Source organism: Megalopta genalis, unplaced genomic scaffold (assembly GCF_051020955.1).
Source record: "Megalopta genalis isolate 19385.01 unplaced genomic scaffold, iyMegGena1_principal scaffold0043, whole genome shotgun sequence".
Classification (NCBI taxonomy): domain Eukaryota; kingdom Metazoa; phylum Arthropoda; class Insecta; order Hymenoptera; family Halictidae; genus Megalopta; species Megalopta genalis.
Window position 1 is genome coordinate 1,522,131 of NW_027476112.1, and position 20,328 is coordinate 1,542,458.

Consider the following 20,328-nt stretch of genomic DNA (forward strand, 5'->3'; position numbering starts at 1 on the left):
AGCGCGGCCTGGGATACGTGGCCGTTGATTGGGGCGGAACCGCGGTTGTGGCGATATACGCACCTCCAAGGTGGTCCCTCGAAGAGTTTGAGCAGTATCTGGACGGGGTAGGGAGATGCGTCTCCCGCTGCCATCCCCGTCCGGTGCTGGTCCTGGGGGACTTCAATGCCAAGGCCACGGCTTGGGGTTCCCCCGGGACTGACTCGAGGGGCCGGGAGGTGCTGGATTGGGCGGCGGGACTGGAGCTCCGTCTCCTGAATACGGGCTCGGTCCATACGTGCGTGCGGCATAACGGGGGGTCCATCGTTGACCTTTCGTGGGCAACGCCCCCGGCCGCGCGCCGTATTACGGGGTGGAGGGTGGCGGAAGGGGTCGAGACGTTGTCTGACCACAGATACATAATTCTCGACCTCTCCGCCGCCCCACCATCGACACCCAGTCGTCGCCCCGCTGATGAAGGATCGCCTCAACCGCGGTGGGCGCTGAAGCGCCTCGACCAGGACGCTCTGATGGCGGCAGCCCACGTCGTGGCCTGGCCAGCAACACCGGCCGGGCCAGTCGACGGGAATGGGGAGGCCCGTTGGTTCCGGGGCGCAATGACGTCGGTTTGCGACGTCGCCATGCCCCGGGCCAGGGTCTTCCCGAGGAAGGCTGTGTACTGGTGGTCGCGTGCGATAGCTGAATTACGCACCGAGTGCGTCCGCGCGCGACGCCAGTACGCTCGCGCCCGTCGACGACGACGTACGGACGACGTGCTGGCTGCCCAGCTGTACGGGCGATATCGGGAGAAGGTGGTCGCCCTGCAGCTGGCCATCAGGCGAGCGAAGGACCAGGCCTGGCGCGATCTCCTCGGCTCTCTAAACCGAGATCCGTGGGGGCGCCCATACAAGATGGCATTGGGACGATTGCGTCCCTGGGCGCCCCCCGTGACGGAGAGCCTGGATCCGGGGCTGCTCGGGCGGGTCGTGGACGCTTTATTCCCCGTTAGCGAGGGGCCGTCCCGGCCCGTCCCTGAGCCAGAGGAACATGAGTGGTCCCCGGATCTTGAGGTCGCGCCGGAGGAGATGGCCGGGGTCGTCAAATGGCTCCGGGGCAAGAATACCGCCCCGGGGCCGGACGGTATCCCCGGCCGGGTCTGGTTGCTCGCCACGAGCGTCCTGGGGGAGAGGCTGAGGAGCCTCTACTCTGGGCTCCTGAGGTCGGGGACGTTCCCCGACCTATGGAGAGAAAGTCGGATGGTCCTCTTGAGGAAGGATGGGAGGCCGGGGGATTCTCCCTCCGCGTACCGGCCCATTTGTCTCCTGGATGAGGCGGGCAAGATCTTCGAGAAGATCATTGTTGCCCGCCTCTCCAGGCACCTGTCCCGCGACGGCCCAGATCTGGCGGACTGCCAGTTTGGCTTCCGGGAGGGGCGATCGACGGTAGACGCTATCGTCCGTCTCAAGTCCCTCTCGGACAATGCCGTGGCAAGGGGCGGGGTGTGCTTGGCGGTGTCCATTGACATCGTCAATGCGTTCAACACCCTGCCCTGGTCCGCCATTAGGGGGGCCCTCGTCGATCACCAGGTGCCTCCCTATCTGAGGCGGGTGATCGGGGCCTACCTGCGGGACAGGTGGGTCGAATACCCGGGCCGGTACGGGATGATACGGAGGGAAGTGGACCGCGGGGTCCCGCAGGGGTCTGTTTTAGGACCGCTCCTGTGGGACCTGGGTTACAACGCGGTCCTGGAAAAGGCCTCCCTGCCCGACGGTGCCACCCTCGTCTGCTACGCGGACGACACGTTGGTGGTCGCCGTCGGAAGTACCTTCGAGAGGACCATCCGACGAGCAGAGGTTGCGGTGGCAGCCGTCGTCGCGAGGATCCGCGATCTGGGGCTGAAAATAGCCCCGGAGAAGGCCGAGGCTGTCTGGTTCCACGGACGGCCTCGGTCTCGGCCACCGGCCAGATCGTGGATCCGGGTTGGAGAAGCCTGCGTCGAGGTGAAGTCCCAGTTGAAATATCTCGGACTGATCGTCGACAGCCGCTGGAGCTTCGATGCGCATCTCGACCGTCTCGTCCCCCGAGTCGAAAAGGCGGCGGCCTCTTTGGGCCGCCTGCTGCCCAACCTCGGGGGACCGGGAGATTTGGTGCGCCGCCTATACCTGGGCGTGGTGCGGTCTATGGCCTTATACGGTGCCCCAATCTGGGCGCCGTACGTGATGACCAGCCGGCGCAACACGCTGTTGTTGCGCCGGCTGCAGAGGCGGATGGCCATCCGCCTCATAAGAGGTTACCGCACCACGTCTACCGTGGCGGCGCTTGCTCTGGCGGGAGAACTTCCCTTCGAGCTTCAGGCGGCGGTGCGCGCCTATGTTTATGGGCGCACAAGCATCGCCAGCCGTGCTCGAGGGGCCCTGCCGGAGCGAGAGACGGTCGGGGGCTTCGAGCTCCAGGCCCGGCGACTAGCGCTCGCCAGATGGCGTGCCGAGCTTTGCTCCCACGCCGGCGAGCGCGTCCCCGGGGCTCTCCTGCCGCACTTCACCTCGTGGCGGGAGAGACGGCATGGCAGGCTCTCCTACCGAGCGACGCAGGTGTTCACCGGGCATGGCTGCTTCGGTGTCTACCTGTGTCGCATCGGGCGGGAAGCGACGACGGTGTGCCACCACTGTGGCGCGGAGGAAGACTCGGCGCAGCACACGCTGGAGGAATGTCCCGCCTTTTCAGCGCTGCGCCGAGTCCTAAAACGGGAAGTCGGCCACGACCTCGCACTCTCCAGCCTAGTTGGGGCCATGCTGGAGGGCCCGGGGAAGTGGGCGGCAGCAATCTCTTTCTGCGAGGAGGTTATGTCGCGGAAGGAGGCTGCCGAGCGGGATCGGGAGCTTACAGATCCCGCCCGACGTGCCCGGGGACGGCGTGCGCGCCCGCGCCGAGAAACCCCGGGCAGCTGAGAGTAGGCGGGCGGCGGGTGTACCAGAACATGCTGGTTTCATTGCCCGCCGCCCGCCAACAGAGGAGGACCTCCACTGTTGGGAGTGGGGGATGACGAGTCGTCTGAGGGAGGCGAGTGTTAACTGTGATCCTCCTCCGATATACTCGTCGTCCCCCCGGCGGCCGCTGTGATCAGGGCGGGGGCCCTGGTCACCTATCGCGCGGTCGCCGTGTCGGGGCGGTTCGGGGTGCGACCCCTCGCGCCGCCGAATTTAAATGGATTTTAGGGGGGAGGATTTATTTTATTTCCCCCCGGGACGCGGCCGGCCATCGTTACCATCTTGATGGCCGGCCAGGCGAGGGGGAGCCGCGGTAGTGTTCTTCAAGAGTTCCCGTGGCTCCCCCGTTGAATCGCCAGCGATCGGTCCTGCGTCCTCAGGTCGCCGTGGAGGTTTTAGTGGGTCAAACCCCACACTACCCTCGTCCCGCTCCCCCGGGCGGGGCGGGGGTGTCTGGCGAGCAGATTTCCTCCACGTAAAATAAAAAAAAAAAAAAAAAAAAAAAAAGGTAGGTGGTCCCTCGAAGAGTTTGAGCAGTATCTGGACGGGGTAGGGAGATGCGTCTCCCGCTGCCATCCCCGTCCGGTGCTGGTCCTGGGGGACTTTAATGCCAAGGCCACGGCTTGGGGTTCCCCCGGGACTGATTCGAGGGGCCGGGAGGTGCTGGATTGGGCGGCGGGACTGGAGCTCCGTCTTCTGAACACGGGCTCGGTCCATACGTGCGTGCGGCATAACGGGGGGTCCATCGTTGACCTTTCGTGGGCAACGCCCCCGGCCGCGCGCCGTATTACGGGGTGGAGGGTGGCGGAAGGGGTCGAGACGTTGTCTGACCACAGATACATAGTTCTCGACCTCTCCGGCGCCCCACCATCGACACCCCGTCGTCGCCCCGCCGATGAGGGTTCGCCTCAGCCGCGGTGGGCGCTGAAGCGCCTCGACCAGGACGCTCTGATGGCGGCAGCACACGTCGTGGCCTGGCCAGCAACACCGGCTGGGCCAGTCGACGGGAATGGGGAGGCCCAGTGGTTCCGGGGCGCAATGACGTCGATTTGCGACGTCGCCATGCCCCGGGCCAGGGTCTTCCCGAGGAAGGCGGTGTACTGGTGGTCGCGAGAAATAGCGGAATTACGCACCGAGTGCGTCCGCGCGCGACGCCAGTACGCTCGCGCCCGTCGACGACGACGTACGGACGACGTGCTGGCTGCCCAGCTGTATGGGAGATATCGGGAGAAGGTGGTCGCCCTGCAGCTGGCCATCAGGCGAGCGAAGGACCAGGCCTGGCGCGATCTCCTCGGCTCTCTGAACCGAGATCCGTGGGGGCGCCCATACAAGATGGAATTGGGACGATTACGTCCCTGGGCGCCCCCCGTGACGGAGAGCCTGGATCCGGGGCTGCTCGGGCGGGTCGTGGACGCTTTATTCCCCGTTAGCGGGGAGGCGTTCCGGCCCGTCCCTGAGCCAGAGGAACATGAGTGGTCCCCGGATCTTGAGGTCGCGCCGGAGGAGATGGCCGGGGTCGTCAAATGGCTCCGGGGCAAGAATACCGCTCCGGGGCCGGACGGTATCCCCGGCCGGGTCTGGTTGCTCGCCGCGAGCGTCCTGGGGGAGAGGCTGAGGAGCCTCTACTCTGGGCTCCTGAAGTCGGGGACGTTCCCCGACCTATGGAGAGAAAGTCGGATGGTCCTCTTGAGGAAGGATGGGAGGCCGGGGGATTCTCCCTCCGCGTTCCGGCCCATTTGTCTCCTGGATGAGGCGGGCAAGATCTTCGAGAAGATCATTGTTGCCCGCCTCTCCAGACACCTGTCCCGCGACGGCCCAGATCTGGCGGACTGCCAGTTTGGCTTCCGGGAGGGGCGATCGACGGTCGACGCTATCGAGCGTCTCAAGTCCCTCTCGGACAATGCCGTGGCAAGGGGCGGGGTGTGCTTGGCGGTGTCCATTGACATCGTCAATGCGTTCAACACCCTGCCCTGGTCCGCCATTAGGGAGGCCCTCGTCGATCACCGGGTGCCTCCCTATCTGAGGCGGGTGATCGGAGCCTACCTGCGGGACAGGTGGGTCGAATACCCGGGCCGGTACGGGATGATACGGAGGGAAGTGGACCGCGGGGTCCCGCAGGGGTCCGTTTTAGGACCGCTCCTGTGGGACCTGGGTTACAACGCGGTCCTGGAAAAGGCCTCCCTGCCCGACGGTGCCACCCTCGTCTGCTACGCGGACGACACGTTGGTGGTCGCCGTCGGGAGTACCTTCGAGAGGACCATCCGACGAGCAGAGGTTGCGGTGGCAGCCGTCGTTGCGAGGATCCGCGATCTGGGGCTGAAAATAGCCCCGGAGAAGGCCGAGGCTGTCTGGTTTCACGGACGGCCTCGGTCTCGGCCACCGGCCAGATCGTGGATCCGGGTTGGAGAAGCCTGCGTAGAGGTGAAGTCCGAGTTGAAATATCTCGGACTGATCCTCGACAGCCGCTGGAGCTTCGATGCGCATCTCGACCGTCTCGTCCCCCGAGTCGAAAAGGCGGCGGCCTCTTTGGGCCGCCTGCTGCCCAACCTCGGGGGACCGGGAGATTTGGTGCGCCGCCTATACCTGGGCGTGGTGCGGTCTATGGCCTTATACGGTGCCCCAATCTGGGCGCCGTACGTGATGACCAGCCGGCGCAACACGCTGTTGTTGCGCCGGCTGCAGAGGCGGATGGCCATCCGCCTCATAAGAGGTTACCGCACCACGTCTACCGTGGCGGCGCTTGCTCTGGCGGGAGAACTTCCCTTCGAGCTTCAGGCGGCGGTGCGCGCCTATGTTTATGGGCGCACAAGCATCGCCAGCCGTGCTCGAGGGGCCCTGCCGGAGCGAGAGACGGTCGAGGGCTTCGAGCTCCAGGCCCGGCGACTAGCGCTCGCCAGATGGCGTGCCGAGCTTTGCTCCCACGCCGGCGAGCGCGTCCCCGGGGCTCTCCTGCCGCACTTCACCTCGTGGCGGGAGAGACGGCATGGCGGGCTCTCCTACCGAGCGACGCAGGTGTTCACCGGGCATGGCTGCTTCGGTGTCTACCTGTGTCGCATCGGGCGGGAAGCGACGACGGTGTGCCACCATTGTGGCGCGGAGGAAGACTCGGCGCAGCACACGCTGGAGGAATGTCCCGCCTTTTCAGCGCTGCGCCGAGTCCTAAAACGGGAAGTCGGCCACGACCTCGCACTCTCCAGCCTAGTTGGGGCCATGCTGGAGGGCCCGGGGAAGTGGGCGGCAGCAATCTCTTTCTGCGAGGAGGTTATGTCGCGGAAGGAGGCTGCCGAGCGGGATCGGGAGCTTACAGATCCCGCCCGACGTGCCCGGGGACGGCGTGCGCGCCCGCGCCGAGAAACCCCGGGCAGCTGAGAGTAGGCGGGCGGCGGGTGTACCAGAACATGCTGGTTTCATTGCCCGCCGCCCGCCAACAGAGGAGGACCTCCACTGTTGGGAGTGGGGGATGACGAGTCGTCTGAGGGAGGCGAGGGTTATCTGTAATCCTTCTCCAATATACTCGTCGTCCCCCCGGCGGCCGCTGTGATCAGGGCGGGGGCCCTGGTCACCTATCGCGCGGTCGCCGTGTCGGGGCGGTGCGGGGTGCGACCCCTCGCGCCGCCGAATTTAAATGGATTTAGGGGGGTGGATTTATTTCCCCCCGGGACGCGGCCGGCCATCGTTACCATCTTGATGGCCGGCCAGGCGAGGGGGAGCCGCGGTAGTGTTCTTCAAGAGTTCCCGTGGCTCCCCCGTTGAATCGCCAGCGATCGGCCCTGCGTCCTCAGGTCGCCGTGGAGGTTTTAGTGGGTCAATCCCCACACTACCCTCGTCTCGCTCCCCCGGGCGGGGCGGGGGTGTCTGGCGAGCAGATTTCCTCCACGTAAAATAAAAAAAAAAAAAAAAAAAAAAAAGGTTATGTCAAGGTAGCGTGAGGTGGAGGTGCGAGCGTGAGGTGGAGGTGCGCGGGCCTATCGTGCGCCTCAAAAGATGTGCAGAGCCGGTGTCGCGGAGGCATTCTGCAACACGCGGCAAAAAGAGGACCGCAGCGGGCCTTGGTGAGTGCGATGACGGGGAGGAGTCAGATTTCTCTGTCTCCTCAAACCACTCATCGCAGAGTGTCCCGGGCTCTTCGTCGGCGAGGAAGAGAGGACGGCCGCCGACGACCGGCGAATATGTTGGCCTCGCAGAGGCCAAACTTAGGCTGGCCGAGGCCTCGCAGTTGGAGGCCGAGGCAAGGGAGGTGGCGGCGATATTCGACCCGGGTGCCCCCGTGCCGAGACCATCGCGGTCGAGCGTTCCGCTCCCGGACGAGACGGATATCGCGGAAAATTTCCGTAACCGTCCGACGCGGGATGTCGCGGCCGCTATATTGGAGAGCCTGGATGAGGTGGCCAGGATCTCCGGTGTGTCAAAGGGGCTGAAGGGCAACTTGGCCCGCGCCCTGAGGGTGGCCGCCTTAAACGGCAGGGTAGGGGTGTCCGAGCTGGCAGTGAGGTCAGCTACCGACGCCACGCGTGTCCTGGAGGCCGAAAATGCCGTCCTCAGGGGGCAAATGACGGAGCTGCAGGCGGAGGTAGCCCGGCTCCGGCAGGTGGTGGAGGCGAGAACGGCTGCTGCTGCAATGCCCCCGCCGCCACGCCCGGGAAAGGGCTCAGTATCGCTGCCGATCGTCGACGCCCGGGATTGCCATCGCTCCGGGCAAGAAAAGTCCTCGCCACCACCTGCGGCTGCACCCGCAGATTTTCTGGCGCAAATAGGCGCCCTGATAGACGCCAAATTGGCGTCATTCAGGAAGGAGCTCGCGCCGCGAACGGACTCGGCCCTACGATCGGTGGCCCCTGGGCCGTCCGTCCCCACACAGTCTTCGGACAGAGTGGGGCGGAGGGCGAAGAAGAAAAAGAAAGGTGAGAAAGCTGGGGCGGCTAAAGCGGCCCAGACGAAGCCCGCTCGACCGCGAGCAGAATTGGCCCCACCCTCCGCCGCGCCTCCACCCCAGGAGGCGTGGTCTCAGGTGGTTGGCCGGAAGGCCAAAAAGGCGGCAGCCAAGGCCACTGCGGCCGCGAATAAAAGAGGACGGGTGGTCCCGGTGGCCCCCAGGAAGACACCCCTGCCTCCACGACCGCCACGCACAGCAGCGGTTACCATAACGGTCCCGACTGGCGTGGAGATGACCTACGCGCAGGCGATGGCCACTGCCAGGTCCAAGGTGGACCTGGCAGAAATTGGCATCGCCTCGCTGAGGCCGCGAAGGGCGGTGACTGGGGGGTTAATTTTGGAGGTCCCTGGCACCGATGGGGCCGCCAAGGCCACCGTCCTCGCCACAAAAGTGGCAGAAGCGCTGGCAGGCACCGGCGTAAAGGTCGCGCGTCCGGTCAAAAAAGCTGACCTTAGGGTGCGCGGCCTGGTCGATTCGACCACGCCGGCGGAGGTCGCTGCGGCTGTTGCCCGCGTGGGCGGGTGCAGCGAGGGGGACATCAATACCGGCGAAATCCGGTCTTCCCCCTCGGGATTGGGCACCCTCTGGGTCCGATGTCCTGCCGCGGCCGCTCGCAGGGTCGCTGTCGCCGGCCGGATAACCGTCGGCTGGACCCAGTCAACCGTGGAGGCCCTGAGTGCCCGGCCTCTGCAGTGTTACCGTTGCCTTGATGTTGGCCACACCAGTCAGCGGTGCACTTCTGCCGAGGATAGGTCCGACTGCTGCTATAGATGCGGCAGTCGGGACCATAAGGTGGCAGCCTGTACGGCCACGCCCAATTGTCCGCTTTGTGCGGGCGCGGGCAGGCCTTCTGGTCACCGCCTCGGCGGCCGGGCGTGTCCTGTCAGTGCGAGGCGAGGCAAGGTAGGCGGCCAAAGGTCGTCTGCCAGATTCAATAAAAAAGGGAAGGAAACCACGATGGCCAAGGCAGCGACCACCGTGGCCAGCAACGAAAAGGCGGCACAGCCTGATGCTACCGCCGCACCCGCGGGGGCGAATGGGGCCACTAAAGTCCCTGACGCCACCGCATCCGCGGCCGTGACGGCGATGGACACGGCTGTGTAATGGGGCCCCCGGGCCCGATAATACAAGTTAACCTCAACTGCTCGGCCAGAGCGCAGGATCTCCTGTTTCAATGCCTGGCCGAGCGGGGTGCCGGGTTGGCAGTCGTGGCGGAGCCGCACAGGGTCCCCAAACATCCACACTGGATGGGGGACTCGATTGGCTCCGCCGCGATTATTTGGGCTGGGAGGCCGGGGTCCCCGCCGTGCTCGCTTATCGAGCGCGGCCTGGGATACGTGGCCGTCGATTGGGGCGGCACCGCGGTTGTGGCGATATACGCACCTCCAAGGTGGTCCCTCGAAGAGTTTGAGCAGTATCTGGACGGGGTAGGGAGATGCGTCTCCCGCTGCCATCCCCGTCCGGTGCTGGTCCTGGGGGACTTTAATGCCAAGGCCACGGCTTGGGGTTCCCCCGGGACTGATTCGAGGGGCCGGGAGGTGCTGGATTGGGCGGCGGGACTGGAGCTCCGTCTCCTGAACACGGGCTCGGTCCATACGTGCGTGCGGCATAACGGGGGGTCCATCGTTGACCTTTCGTGGGCAACGCCCCAGGCCGCGCGCCGTATTACGGGGTGGAGGGTGGCGGAAGGGGTCGAGACGTTGTCTGACCACAGATACATAGTTCTCGACCTCTCGGCCGCCCCACCATCGACACTCCGTCGTCGCCCCGCCGATGAAGGTTCGCCTCGACCGCGGTGGGCGCTGAAGCGCCTCGACCAGGACGCTCTGATGGCGGCGGCCCGCGTCGTGGCCTGGCCAGCAACACCGGCCGGGCCAGTCGACGGGAATGGGGAGGCCCATTGGTTCCGTGGCGCAATGACATCCATTTGCGACGTAGCCATGCCCCGGGCCAGGGTCTTCCCGAGGAAGGCGGTGTACTGGTGGTCGCGCGCGATAGCGGAGTTACGCACCGAGTGCGTCCGCGCGCGACGCCAGTACGCTCGCGCCCGTCGACGACGACGTACGGACGACGTTCTGGCTGCCCAGCTGTACGGGCGATATCGGGAGAAGGTGGTCGCCCTGCAGCTGGCCATCAGGCGAGCGAAGGACCAGGCCTGGCGCGATCTCCTCGGCTCTCTAAACCGAGATCCGTGGGGGCGCCCATACAAGATGGCATTGGGACGATTGCGTCCCTGGGCGCCCCCCGTGACGGAGAGCCTGGATCCGGGGCTGCTCGGGCGGGTCGTGGACGCTTTATTCCCCGTTAGCGGGGAGGCGTCCCGGCCTGTCCCTGAGCCAGAGGAACATGAGTGGTCCCCGGATCTTGAGGTCGCGCCGGAGGAGATGGCCGGGGTCGTCAAATGGCTCCGGGGCAAGAATACCGCCCCGGGGCCGGACGGTATCCCCGGCCGGGTCTGGTTGCTCGCCGCGAGCGTCCTGGGCGAGAGGCTGAGGAGCCTCTACTCTGGGCTCCTGAGGTCGGGGACGTTCCCCGACCTATGGAGAGAAAGTCGGATGGTCCTCTTGAGGAAGGATGGGAGGCCGGGGGATTCTCCCTCCGCGTACCGGCCCATTTGTCTCCTGGATGAGGCGGGCAAGATCTTCGAGAAGATCATTGTTGCCCGCCTCTCCAGACACCTGTCCCGCGACGGCCCAGATCTGGCGGACTGCCAGTTTGGCTTCCGGGAGGGGCGATCGACGGTCGACGCTATCGACCGTCTCAAGTCCCTCTCGGACAATGCCGTGGCAAGGGGCGGGGTGTGCTTGGCGGTGTCCATTGACATCGTCAATGCGTTCAACACCCTGCCCTGGTCCGCCATTAGGGGGGCCCTCGTCGCTCACCAGGTGCCTCCCTATCTGAGGCGGGTGATCGGGGCCTACCTGCGGGACAGGTGGATCGAATACCCGGGCCGGTACGGGATGATACGGAGGGAAGTGGACCGCGGGGTCCCGCAGGGGTCCGTTTTAGGACCGCTCCTGTGGGACCTGGGTTACAACGCGGTCCTGGAGAAGGCCTCCCTGCCCGACGGTGCCACCCTCGTCTGCTACGCGGACGACACGTTGGTGGTCGCCGTCGGGAGTACCTTCGAGAGGACCATCCGACGAGCAGAGGTTGCGGTGGCAGCCGTCGTCGCGAGGATCCGCGATCTGGGGCTGAAAATAGCCCCGGAGAAGGCCGAGGCTGTCTGGTTTCACGGACGGCCTCGGTCTCGGCCACCGGCCAGATCGTGGATCCGGGTTGGAGAAGCCTGCGTCGAGGTGAAGTCCGAGTTGAAATATCTCGGACTGATCCTCGACAGCCGCTGGAGCTTCGGTGCGCATCTCGACCGTCTCGTCCCCCGAGTCGAAAAGGCGGCGGCCTCTTTGGGCCGCCTGCTGCCCAACCTCGGGGGACCGGGAGATTTGGTGCGCCGCCTATACCTGGGCGTGGTGCGGTCTATGGCCTTATACGGTGCCCCAATCTGGGCGCCGTACGTGATGACCAGCCGGCGCAACACGCTGTTGTTGCGCCGGCTGCAGAGGCGGATGGCCATCCGCCTCATAAGAGGTTACCGCACCACGTCTACCGTGGCGGCGCTTGCTCTGGCGGGAGAACTTCCCTTCGAGCTTCAGGCGGCGGTGCGCGCCTATGTTTATGGGCGCACAAGCATCGCCAGCCGTGCTCGGGGGGCCCCGCCGGAGCGAGAGACGGTCGAGGGCTTCGAGCTCCAGGCCCGGAGACTAGCGCTCGCCAGATGGCGTGCCGAGCTTTGCTCCCACGCCGGCGAGCGCGTCCCCGGGGCTCTCCTGCCGCACTTCACCTCGTGGCGGGAGAGACGGCATGGCAGGCTCTCCTACCGAGCGACGCAGGTGTTCACCGGGCATGGCTGCTTCGGTGTCTACCTGTGTCGCATCGGGCGGGAAGCGACGACGGTGTGCCACCATTGTGGCGCGGAGGAAGACTCGGCGCAGCATACGCTGGAGGAATGTCCCGCCTTTTCAGCGCTGCGCCGAGTCCTAAAACGAGAAGTCGGTCACGACCTCGCACTCTCCAGCCTGGTTGGGGCCATGCTGGAGGGCCCGGGGAAGTGGGCGGCAGCAATCTCTTTCTGCGAGGAGGTTATGTCGCGGATGGAGGCTGCCGAGCGGGATCGGGAGCTTACAGATCCCGCCCGACGTGCCCGGGGTCGGCGTGCGCGCCCACGCCGAGAAACCCCGGGCAGCTGAGAGTAGGCGGGCGGCGGGTGTACCAGAATATGCTGGTTTCATTGCCCGCCGCCCGCCAACAGAGGAGGACCTCCCCTGTCGTGAGTGGGGGATGACGAGTCGCCTGTGGAGGCGTGGGTTAACTGTGATCCTCCTCCAATATACTCGTCGTCCCCCCGGCGGCCGCTGTGATCAGGGCGGGGGCCCTGGTCACCTGTCGCGCGGTCGCCGAGTCGGGGCGGTGCGGAGTGCGACCCCACGCGCCGCCGAATTTAAATGGATTTTAGGGGGGAGGATTCATCTCCCCCCGGGACGCGGCCGGCCATCGTTACCATCTTGATGGCCGGCCAGGCGAGGGGGAGCCGCGGTAGTGTTCTTCAAGAGTTCCCGTGGCTCCCCCGTTGAATCGCCAGCGATCGGTCCTGCGTCCTCAGGTCGCCGTGGAGGTTTTAGTGGGTCAAACCCCACACTACCCTCGGCCCGCTCCCCCGGGCGGGGCGGGGGTGTCTGGAGAGCAGAAGGTTATGTCAAGGTTATGTCAAGGTTATGGGTCGGATAAGGGACTGTCATGCGTAACTAAGGTCTTTTGGCCATAGCCTCTGCAGTCCAAGTCTTCCCCACCTTCACGTGGTACCGGCTGTTCTCGCCGAAGGGGTTCAGGCTCTCGAATGACGCAGCAACAGTGGTAGCTGTCGACGGGCACAACCACTCACTTTCATATACACACACGTTCTACGCGTGCTTCCGGGCACCCTTTGTCTCGGGGAGAGTGTAAGAGAGGCCTTCCCCTTTTTCCGGGGAGCCAGTGGATGAATTGAGTAACCCTATAAACGGGTTCACTCGTGAATGAAGGGGGCCTACCTATAAACGGGAATGCCCTGGCGGGTTATGAATGGTCCGGGTATCTGGTCAATAGGTACACCGGAATATGAATGAGTCTCCGAGTTCGAGGGGTCGCTGTCTGGGAGTACGGTGCAGTGATCGTCGGGGGAGGGAATGATCGGGGGTCCTGAGGGGACTTCCTCGTGTCCGTGTGCGCCCCCTATCTGGAGGGTACAGCGGTTAACACCGGTGGGCACTGCCGGGCCGCCATTAGTAGGGGGGCCCGAACCCAGCCCAGCCAGTTGGGAGGCAGCCCTGCACAATGGTAGGGCGATTACGCTAAATCCCGCTTCTCGTAGTAGTGCCGAGTGGCGTCCGGACGGGTACCCTGCTGCGGGGAGCGGGGGGGGAACCGACGAGGCCACCGGATTGTAGGGACGCTCGGACATCGGGGGGGTCCAGGACGGGCTGCCGGTGCCCCTTCTCCCGGCGATCCTCCTGACCATATTACACACCTACACTCTTTTACACTGTTTTTGTCCCTTTTTGTTTAACTCCATTTTTTAAAAATGAATAGAGATATAGAAAATAAGCAGGTTTTTACAGTGCCGCCTGCGTCCCTCGGTTTATCCGAGGTAAGGGTGCTTCCCGGCACCCGCAATTCCGCCAAGTCGGTAGGCAACCAGGCCGACTTGGATGTGCTGGCTACTGGAAGTCAGCGCCTCGATCTCGCGCAGGAGGGCTCGCCCTTTCTGCCGAGAAAGAGTTTGGCACGGTCTCCGCCGTCAGGATCTCGTGATCCTGCACGTGAGGCCGAGGACCGGGAGAATCCCCGGACGGCGGCCGTTACGGCCTCCTCTCCGGTGCCCAATCCCCCCTCCCCTCCCTTCTTCTCCCCTCTCCCTCCTTCCTCCCTCTTTACCTTCCCTTCTTCCCCCACCCTTGGCTCCGGAAAGGGGTCAGCGGGGAGGGGGAAGATCAAGAGGAAGAGGACCGCTTTTTCGTCGCCCGAAGAAGCACACGAATGCACGTCGGACGAATCGACGTCGGCCAGTGGTTATGTGAGTCCCCTGCCTTGCTTGGAGACTCAAGTTAAGAAGGCGGTTGCCGGTACGCGAGCCCTCTCCAAAAAGCTAGGCGCCTCAGCTGAGCAAGAGGAGGGCACGCGTAAGCTATTTAACACCATTATCAGGAGTCTCAACGAGGTGCAACATGCGGTCAAGGCTATGAGGAGGAACGAGCGTGCCCCTTCAACCTTGACTCCAGCCCACCGCCCTCCAACACGGAGCTCCCCAGCTCCGGACGCGAAGCCTGGAGGTCGCGGGGTCAATACGGGCACGCAGACCGAGCCTGCGACGGAGAGGATGGACACCGAGTGCATCGCCCCGCCGAGGACCAGGTCTTGTGGCACTCAGACCTGCGACCCGCAGGAGGTGGACGATCATGACGTTGCGGACTGGACGCGCGGGGCCAGGGACTGGCCATCTCTCCGAGCACTGGTGGACAGGAGGTGGGCGGAATCGTCGTTCGTGAACACGACGATTGTCGAGGGTAACCCCCTCGTTAGCTGTCCGGACGACGATCTGGCGTGCTTCGCCCCAGCTGACCTCGAGGTGGGAACGGGCCCTGCCCGCTTCCTTCTAGACCGGATACCGGGGGTTGCTGACCTGAGGACGGACCCTCCATCGGTTGGTGAGTCCACATTTCTCACCCTCAGGACATCCATTCCGCGCCGCGATGCCCCCCCCAGAATCCGCGAGAAAAGAATATTTTTCGCGGCTGACAGGGCAACCGGGTCCAGCACCTTCGCGGCGGAAAACGCGTACAGGGCACTCGCGCACTTAAGGGAGTTGGGAGTCAAGATGGCATGCAAGTGCATAGCCATTGCCTCCCACCCCGACATTCCTTCGGAGCCTTTCCGAAAGATGCTCGAGGCGGTTTTTTCGGGAACCGGGGTTGCAATTAAGATCTGGGGGATCCCAGCCGGCCAAATGCGTCGCCCCCCCGAGCAGCCCTCCGACACGGTACTGGTGAGGGGCGAGAACCTCACGTACGCTCAGATGCTTCGGGCCGTAAAGGATAAGGTCGACATCGACGGCGCGGGGATTCTCGTCTCCGACGTCAGGACCAGCAGGGATGGACATATGCTCATTCAAGTGAGGGGCGACGGGGCGAAGGCCAGGGCCCTCAGCTCCCTTGTTAACGAAAAAGTACAAGGGCTTAGGGCGTCGGTCGGGGTGGGAAGGGGCCCTCTCCGCACCTTGCACCTCCGCCGTGTCGAAGGCGACGCGACCGTCGACGACATAAAGGCGGCCATCCACAGGAGGCTGCCCGAATTTCCATCTGACAGCTACAAGATACGCGCTCTCCGGCCGGCGTTTGCTGGGAGGCAGAATGCATCTATTCTGGCTCCCGCGTCGGTGGCGGCGCGTATCCTCGCCCTCAGCCCGCTACGCGTGGGCTGGAGCTGCTGTCTGGTAACTGAGCGCGAGGAAATCCTCCAGTGCTTCAGGTGCCGGGGATACGGACATCGGGCCGCTGATTGTAAAGGGCCAGACCGTACAAAGGTCTGCCGCAAATGCGGCGCTGATGATCACCGGGCGGGCGAGTGTAAGGGGCGCGAGAGGTGCGTGGTCTGCGACCAGGACGGGCATCGGGACGGGGGTCTCAGATGTCCTGCCTACCGCAGGGCCCTTGAAGAGGCTAGGAGCAAGGGGGGGAAGCCTCCTTCTAACGAACGACGTCCAAAAATAACGCCGCGAGCGCGAGCCTCTCCCCCTTCGGTTGAAAAGGTGATTAGCTCGTCCGCGGTGCGTAATCACAATATAACATCTGAGCAGTCTGCTCGTCGGGATGAAGCAGGCATTAGTTCTGGGGGCGGTGGTACGCGCGCGGGTGGATGTCCGCAGCCTGCACCGCGCGGTGCATCGGCCGGGGGGGTACCCCCTGTGCCAAGTAGCGCGTCGCCAACGCGCAGCGATGTCTGCGCAGACCAGGGCGCAGACTCGGCCTGTCGCCGCGAACCGTGCCGGAAAGAGCCGAAGCTCAGGCTGAAGAGAGCGCCGGCCCAGGGACGCGCGGGGAGAGACGGGCTGACGAGTCCGAATGACGTCGTCTTGCGTCCGCGCAGCACGGAACGCGCAGGCGGCGGCGCAGGCGCGGCCGAGCTGGGCGAAATTACACGACAGGTGCCGAGCGGCTCAACAAGCACTGCGGAGCAGGGACGTGCGGAGAGGGACGGTCCTCTCCGTCAAAATATAGAAAATAAGGCTGACGTCACGTAACGTCTGTTTCGATACGCGACTGACACGCACGGTTTTTTGTGCAAGAGTTTTTGTGCGAGGTATATTTCTTGTCGGCCTACTTCTAAAACTTTTTCTTTTCTTACAGTTCTTTTCTTTTTCTTTTGTTATAACGTTAGCTTATCGGTCGTTAACCGATAAGTTTTGAAATTTAATTTATTTAATTTTATTAGTGAAGTGCAGTGTGTGGGTGCAACGGCAACGCCGAGCTTAACATTGCTGCACGGAATTTACTGTTTGGTTCACCGGAATACCTTCGCTTCGATTTTAGCAGAGCGCAAACGTCTCGCCGACGGTAAATCCCATATTTACTCTCAATTTTCGATTTTCACGAGACGTTATACTAGTGCGGCGCAATGGCTAATATGGCCAGTTTACAGAGTATCCGGCTGGGGGGTCTCAATGTTCTCCAGATAAACCTGCATAGGTGTCGGCTAGCCCACGATTTACTGCAGCAGGCTGTGCGTGAGCTCGAGGTCGACGTTGTCCTCGTGTCGGAGCCCTGGACCGTTCCAGGTGACTGGCACAGGGATGAAACCGGAAAGGCGGCCGTCTGGGTCGCGGGGAGGGGCGCTGCGGGGGCGGGGGTTAGGCCTGTAGGGGCCGTTCGGGGGGCGGTGGCGGTCAGCGTGGGTGACCTCACCCTCGTTGGCTGCTATTTCTCCCCGAATATTCCTCTCTCTGAATTCGGTGCCCTTCTCTGTGATCTTGAGGCCCTAATTGGAAATATCCCTCTGGGTCAGATTGCAGTGGGCGGGGACTTCAACGCGAAGTCCCCGGCCTGGGGATCGGTCTGCTCCGATGCAAGGGGGCACGCCGTCCTCGAGCTCATAAATAAGATGGGCCTCGTCCCGGTAAAGAGTACCGGGTCTTTCACTTTTGAGAGGGGGAGCCAGCGCTCCCTCATCGATTTTATGTTCTGTGGCGGCGGCGCCTATGCCAGGTTGATGGAGAGCAGGATCCTCGACATTGAGACTGCCTCCGACCACCGGTACATTCTACACAAGTTTGGTGGGTGCGCGGCCGGGCGGGGACCGCATCTCGGCCCACCGCGCCGGAGCATCGACACCAGGAAATTCTTGGAATTATATTGCAGGTATGCGCATGAAGCTAACCCTCTCAGTATTGTTACTGTTGAGGACGTGGACGCGTACATAGACATGATTGTCGACCTGGCCGGACGAGCGTCTCGCACCCTCCACCCCGGGCTGCGCGATAAGCGTCCCGTGTGGTGGTGGAGTAGCGAGATCGCGACTGCCAGGAAAATGGTTTGCAAGGCCAGGCGAAGCCTGCAGAGGGCCAGGCGCGGTCGGGACGCCGGGGCCCTGGAAGTTCGTATCTCGGCGTATAAAGTCCTTAAAAAGGACCTGGCACGCTCTATAGCGATTGCCAAGTCCGCCGCGTGGAAAAAGTTTACTGATAGCGTGGAGGCTGATGTGTGGGGCCGGCCGTACCTGTGGGTCAGCGGCAGGGTCAAGGGACGCTCTCCGCCAGCATCCCTTAGTGCCGGCGAGGTGGCGGACGTCGTCCGCAAGCTTTTTGTAACGGAGCCTCCTAGTGGGGCTCCTTTCCCTCGAATTGAGGAGTTTATATCAGAGTGCCCTGCCTCTTCTAGGCAGTTTTTTACAGAGGACGAGGTCGAGGCGGCCATCAAAAAGGTCAAGAGGAAGGCGGCCGGCGTCGACGGCATAGCGTCCTCCGTGGTCTGGGCTCTTGGGAGAGAGGCGCTCAGCCACGTCGCCCACCTTTTCAACACATGCCTCGAATTGGGATATTTCCCGGAGGCGTGGAAGGTGGGCCGGCTGGTGTTGATCCCTAAGAGGCCTGGACCCGGGGGCGTGGTGTCGTGGCGCCCGCTTTGCCTTCTCTCGAACTTCTCCAAGGCGTTTGAGTATTGTCTCAAGGAGCGCCTGGCGTCCGTGGTGGCCTTCGCAAGCAATCAATTTGGCTTTGTCAAGCGCAAAAGCACGGTCGATGCCATGTGTCGCCTCATCGACACATGGGACGCTGCCAAGCGTACAGGATTGCATTGCGTAATGGTTGCCTTGGACGTCAGGAATGCCTTTAACACCGTAAGGTGGGACGGTATTTTGGGCGCCTTGGCGGGGAAAGGGGTCTCGGCTCCGCTGTTGCGCGTGCTGAGTAGCTATCTCAGTGGGCGCGTGGTGGAGGCGACGACCCCGTCCGGACCTGAGCGTTTTCCAGTTCATGCCGGGGTGCCTCAGGGCTCCGTTCTCGGCCCCTGGTTCTGGAACGCCCAATACGATGGCCTCCTCGAGATGTCTCTTCCCAGGCACTGTAGTCTAATAGGATTTGCGGACGACGTCGCCCTGCTCGTCGGCGCGCGCAGTGCCGACCGCGTGGTTGCGTTGGCCGAGCAAACGCTCGCCCGCATCCGCGCGTGGTTCGGGGACAACCATCTAGAGCTGGCGGAGGAGAAGACCGAGGTCCTGCACCTGACCAGCAGGAAGGCTCCGGGGCCCCTCCAGCTGGCCCTCGGTTCGGCGTCCCTTCGAGGCGGCGGATGCGTGCGCTACCTCGGACTGCTGATCGAGGGAAATCAGTGTTTTCGTGCACATGTCAGGCGAAGCTGCGAGAAGGCAGCCAAGTACGCGGGCCTGCTAGCCCGAATCCTTCCCAATATCCGGGGCGGGGGCTACTGGGCTCGGCTGCTCTATTATAGGGTGGTCGAGTCGGTGGTCCTCTACGCGGCCCCTGCTTGGGCGCACGTGGCGTCGAGGTGCGGCAACGATAAGGCCATTAACGCGGTCCAGCGTTCGATCCTGGCCCGAGTGGCCAGGTCGTACAGGACCGTGTCCCTCGACGCCGTTTGTGTTCTGGCGGGCGTGCCGCCTCTGGTGTTGGTGGCGGAGGAAAGGCTTCGCATATTTCGCAGGCTGTCCACCCTCGACCGGGGCTCGGAGGGCTTCGTGTCGGAGGCTGGGCGGGTTAAGGCTGAGGAAAGGCTTGTCACGTTACAGCGTTGGCAAGACAGATGGGACGCTGCAAAGCATGGACGCTGGACCCACCGCTTGATTCCCGTTATCAGCGAGTGGGTCCAGTGGGGCCCTAAAATTCTCAGTTTTCACCTGACCCAGTTTATCACCGGGCACGGATGCTTCTCTGAGTATCAGTCGAGGATGGGCTTTTTGTCGAGTGATCTCTGCCTGGCATGTGGGCGCGGGCCTGATGGCCCCGTTCATGCGTTCTTGGAGTGCGGGCGTTTTGCTGCCGAGAGGGGCGCCGCCGAGGGATCGATGGGAACAGCTATCAGCCTCGGCAATTTTATGGCGCTTTTAAAAAACGACACCACCAGGACAATTCTCGTTCGCTACATCACCGGTGTTGCCAAGCAACGAGAAGAGCTTGACCGGATAGAAAAGCGACGGCACCGTAGGATGCGAGGCACCTCCAGTTGATCTGGTTGGGTCAATAGTCTAGGCGTTCACTATTTATTTATTTATTTAATTATTTATTTAATTATTTATTCTTTTTTTTTTTTTCTCACTTTTTATTTATGTACTTATTTATTTTCTATTTTATGTCCCTTATTTATAGATGTTTTTCTAGACTTCGGTTCCCCTAGGTTTGTCTAGGTGCTCCATGGCTATTTTTTCTTGTCTTTAGGATTTTCTAGCATAGGCTTACCGTGGCCTTTGTCAAACGGTCATGACAGACGATCCAGACACTCACCGTGCAGGAATCCCGAGAGGGGACGCCGCGGTGGGTGTTCTGCGCAAAGGCTGAAGCCTGAGGAGGGGTTTAGTGGGTATACCAGGCATTGCACCTTTTTCGCCAGGGAGTCCCACACTCCCGCCCACCAACATCCAGGGGCGGCGTGCGCAAAGCATTCCCCTCCTCCTGAAAAAAAAAAAAAAAAAAAAAAAAAAAAAATGTCAAGGTTATGTCAAGGTTATGTCATTATCGAGCGGGGGCGGACGCTGCGTGGAACGAGGGGCTGGCGGTAACGGAGGACGAGCTCCGCCAAGCCGCGAGTCGGATAGGGAGTAGGACGCCTGGCCTGGACGGCGTCCATGGTCGGGTGCTGGCCTTGGCCCTGTCGGCGCTTGGCTCTGACA

General features: G+C 63.1%; 1 protein-coding gene across 1 annotated transcript in view; it reads left to right on the top strand.

Moving 5' to 3' along the window:
- LOC143261234 (uncharacterized) overlaps positions 1–19,891 on the top strand; it is a 128,241-nt gene extending 108,350 nt beyond the window's left edge. Inside the window, exons 4-5 of the mRNA XM_076527804.1 lie at positions 13,962–14,380; positions 19,877–19,891. Coding sequence (XP_076383919.1) covers positions 13,962–14,380; positions 19,877–19,891 — 434 coding nt within the window. The remainder of the gene's footprint in view (positions 1–13,961; positions 14,381–19,876) is intronic.
- The last annotated feature ends 437 nt before the right edge of the window (positions 19,892–20,328 follow it).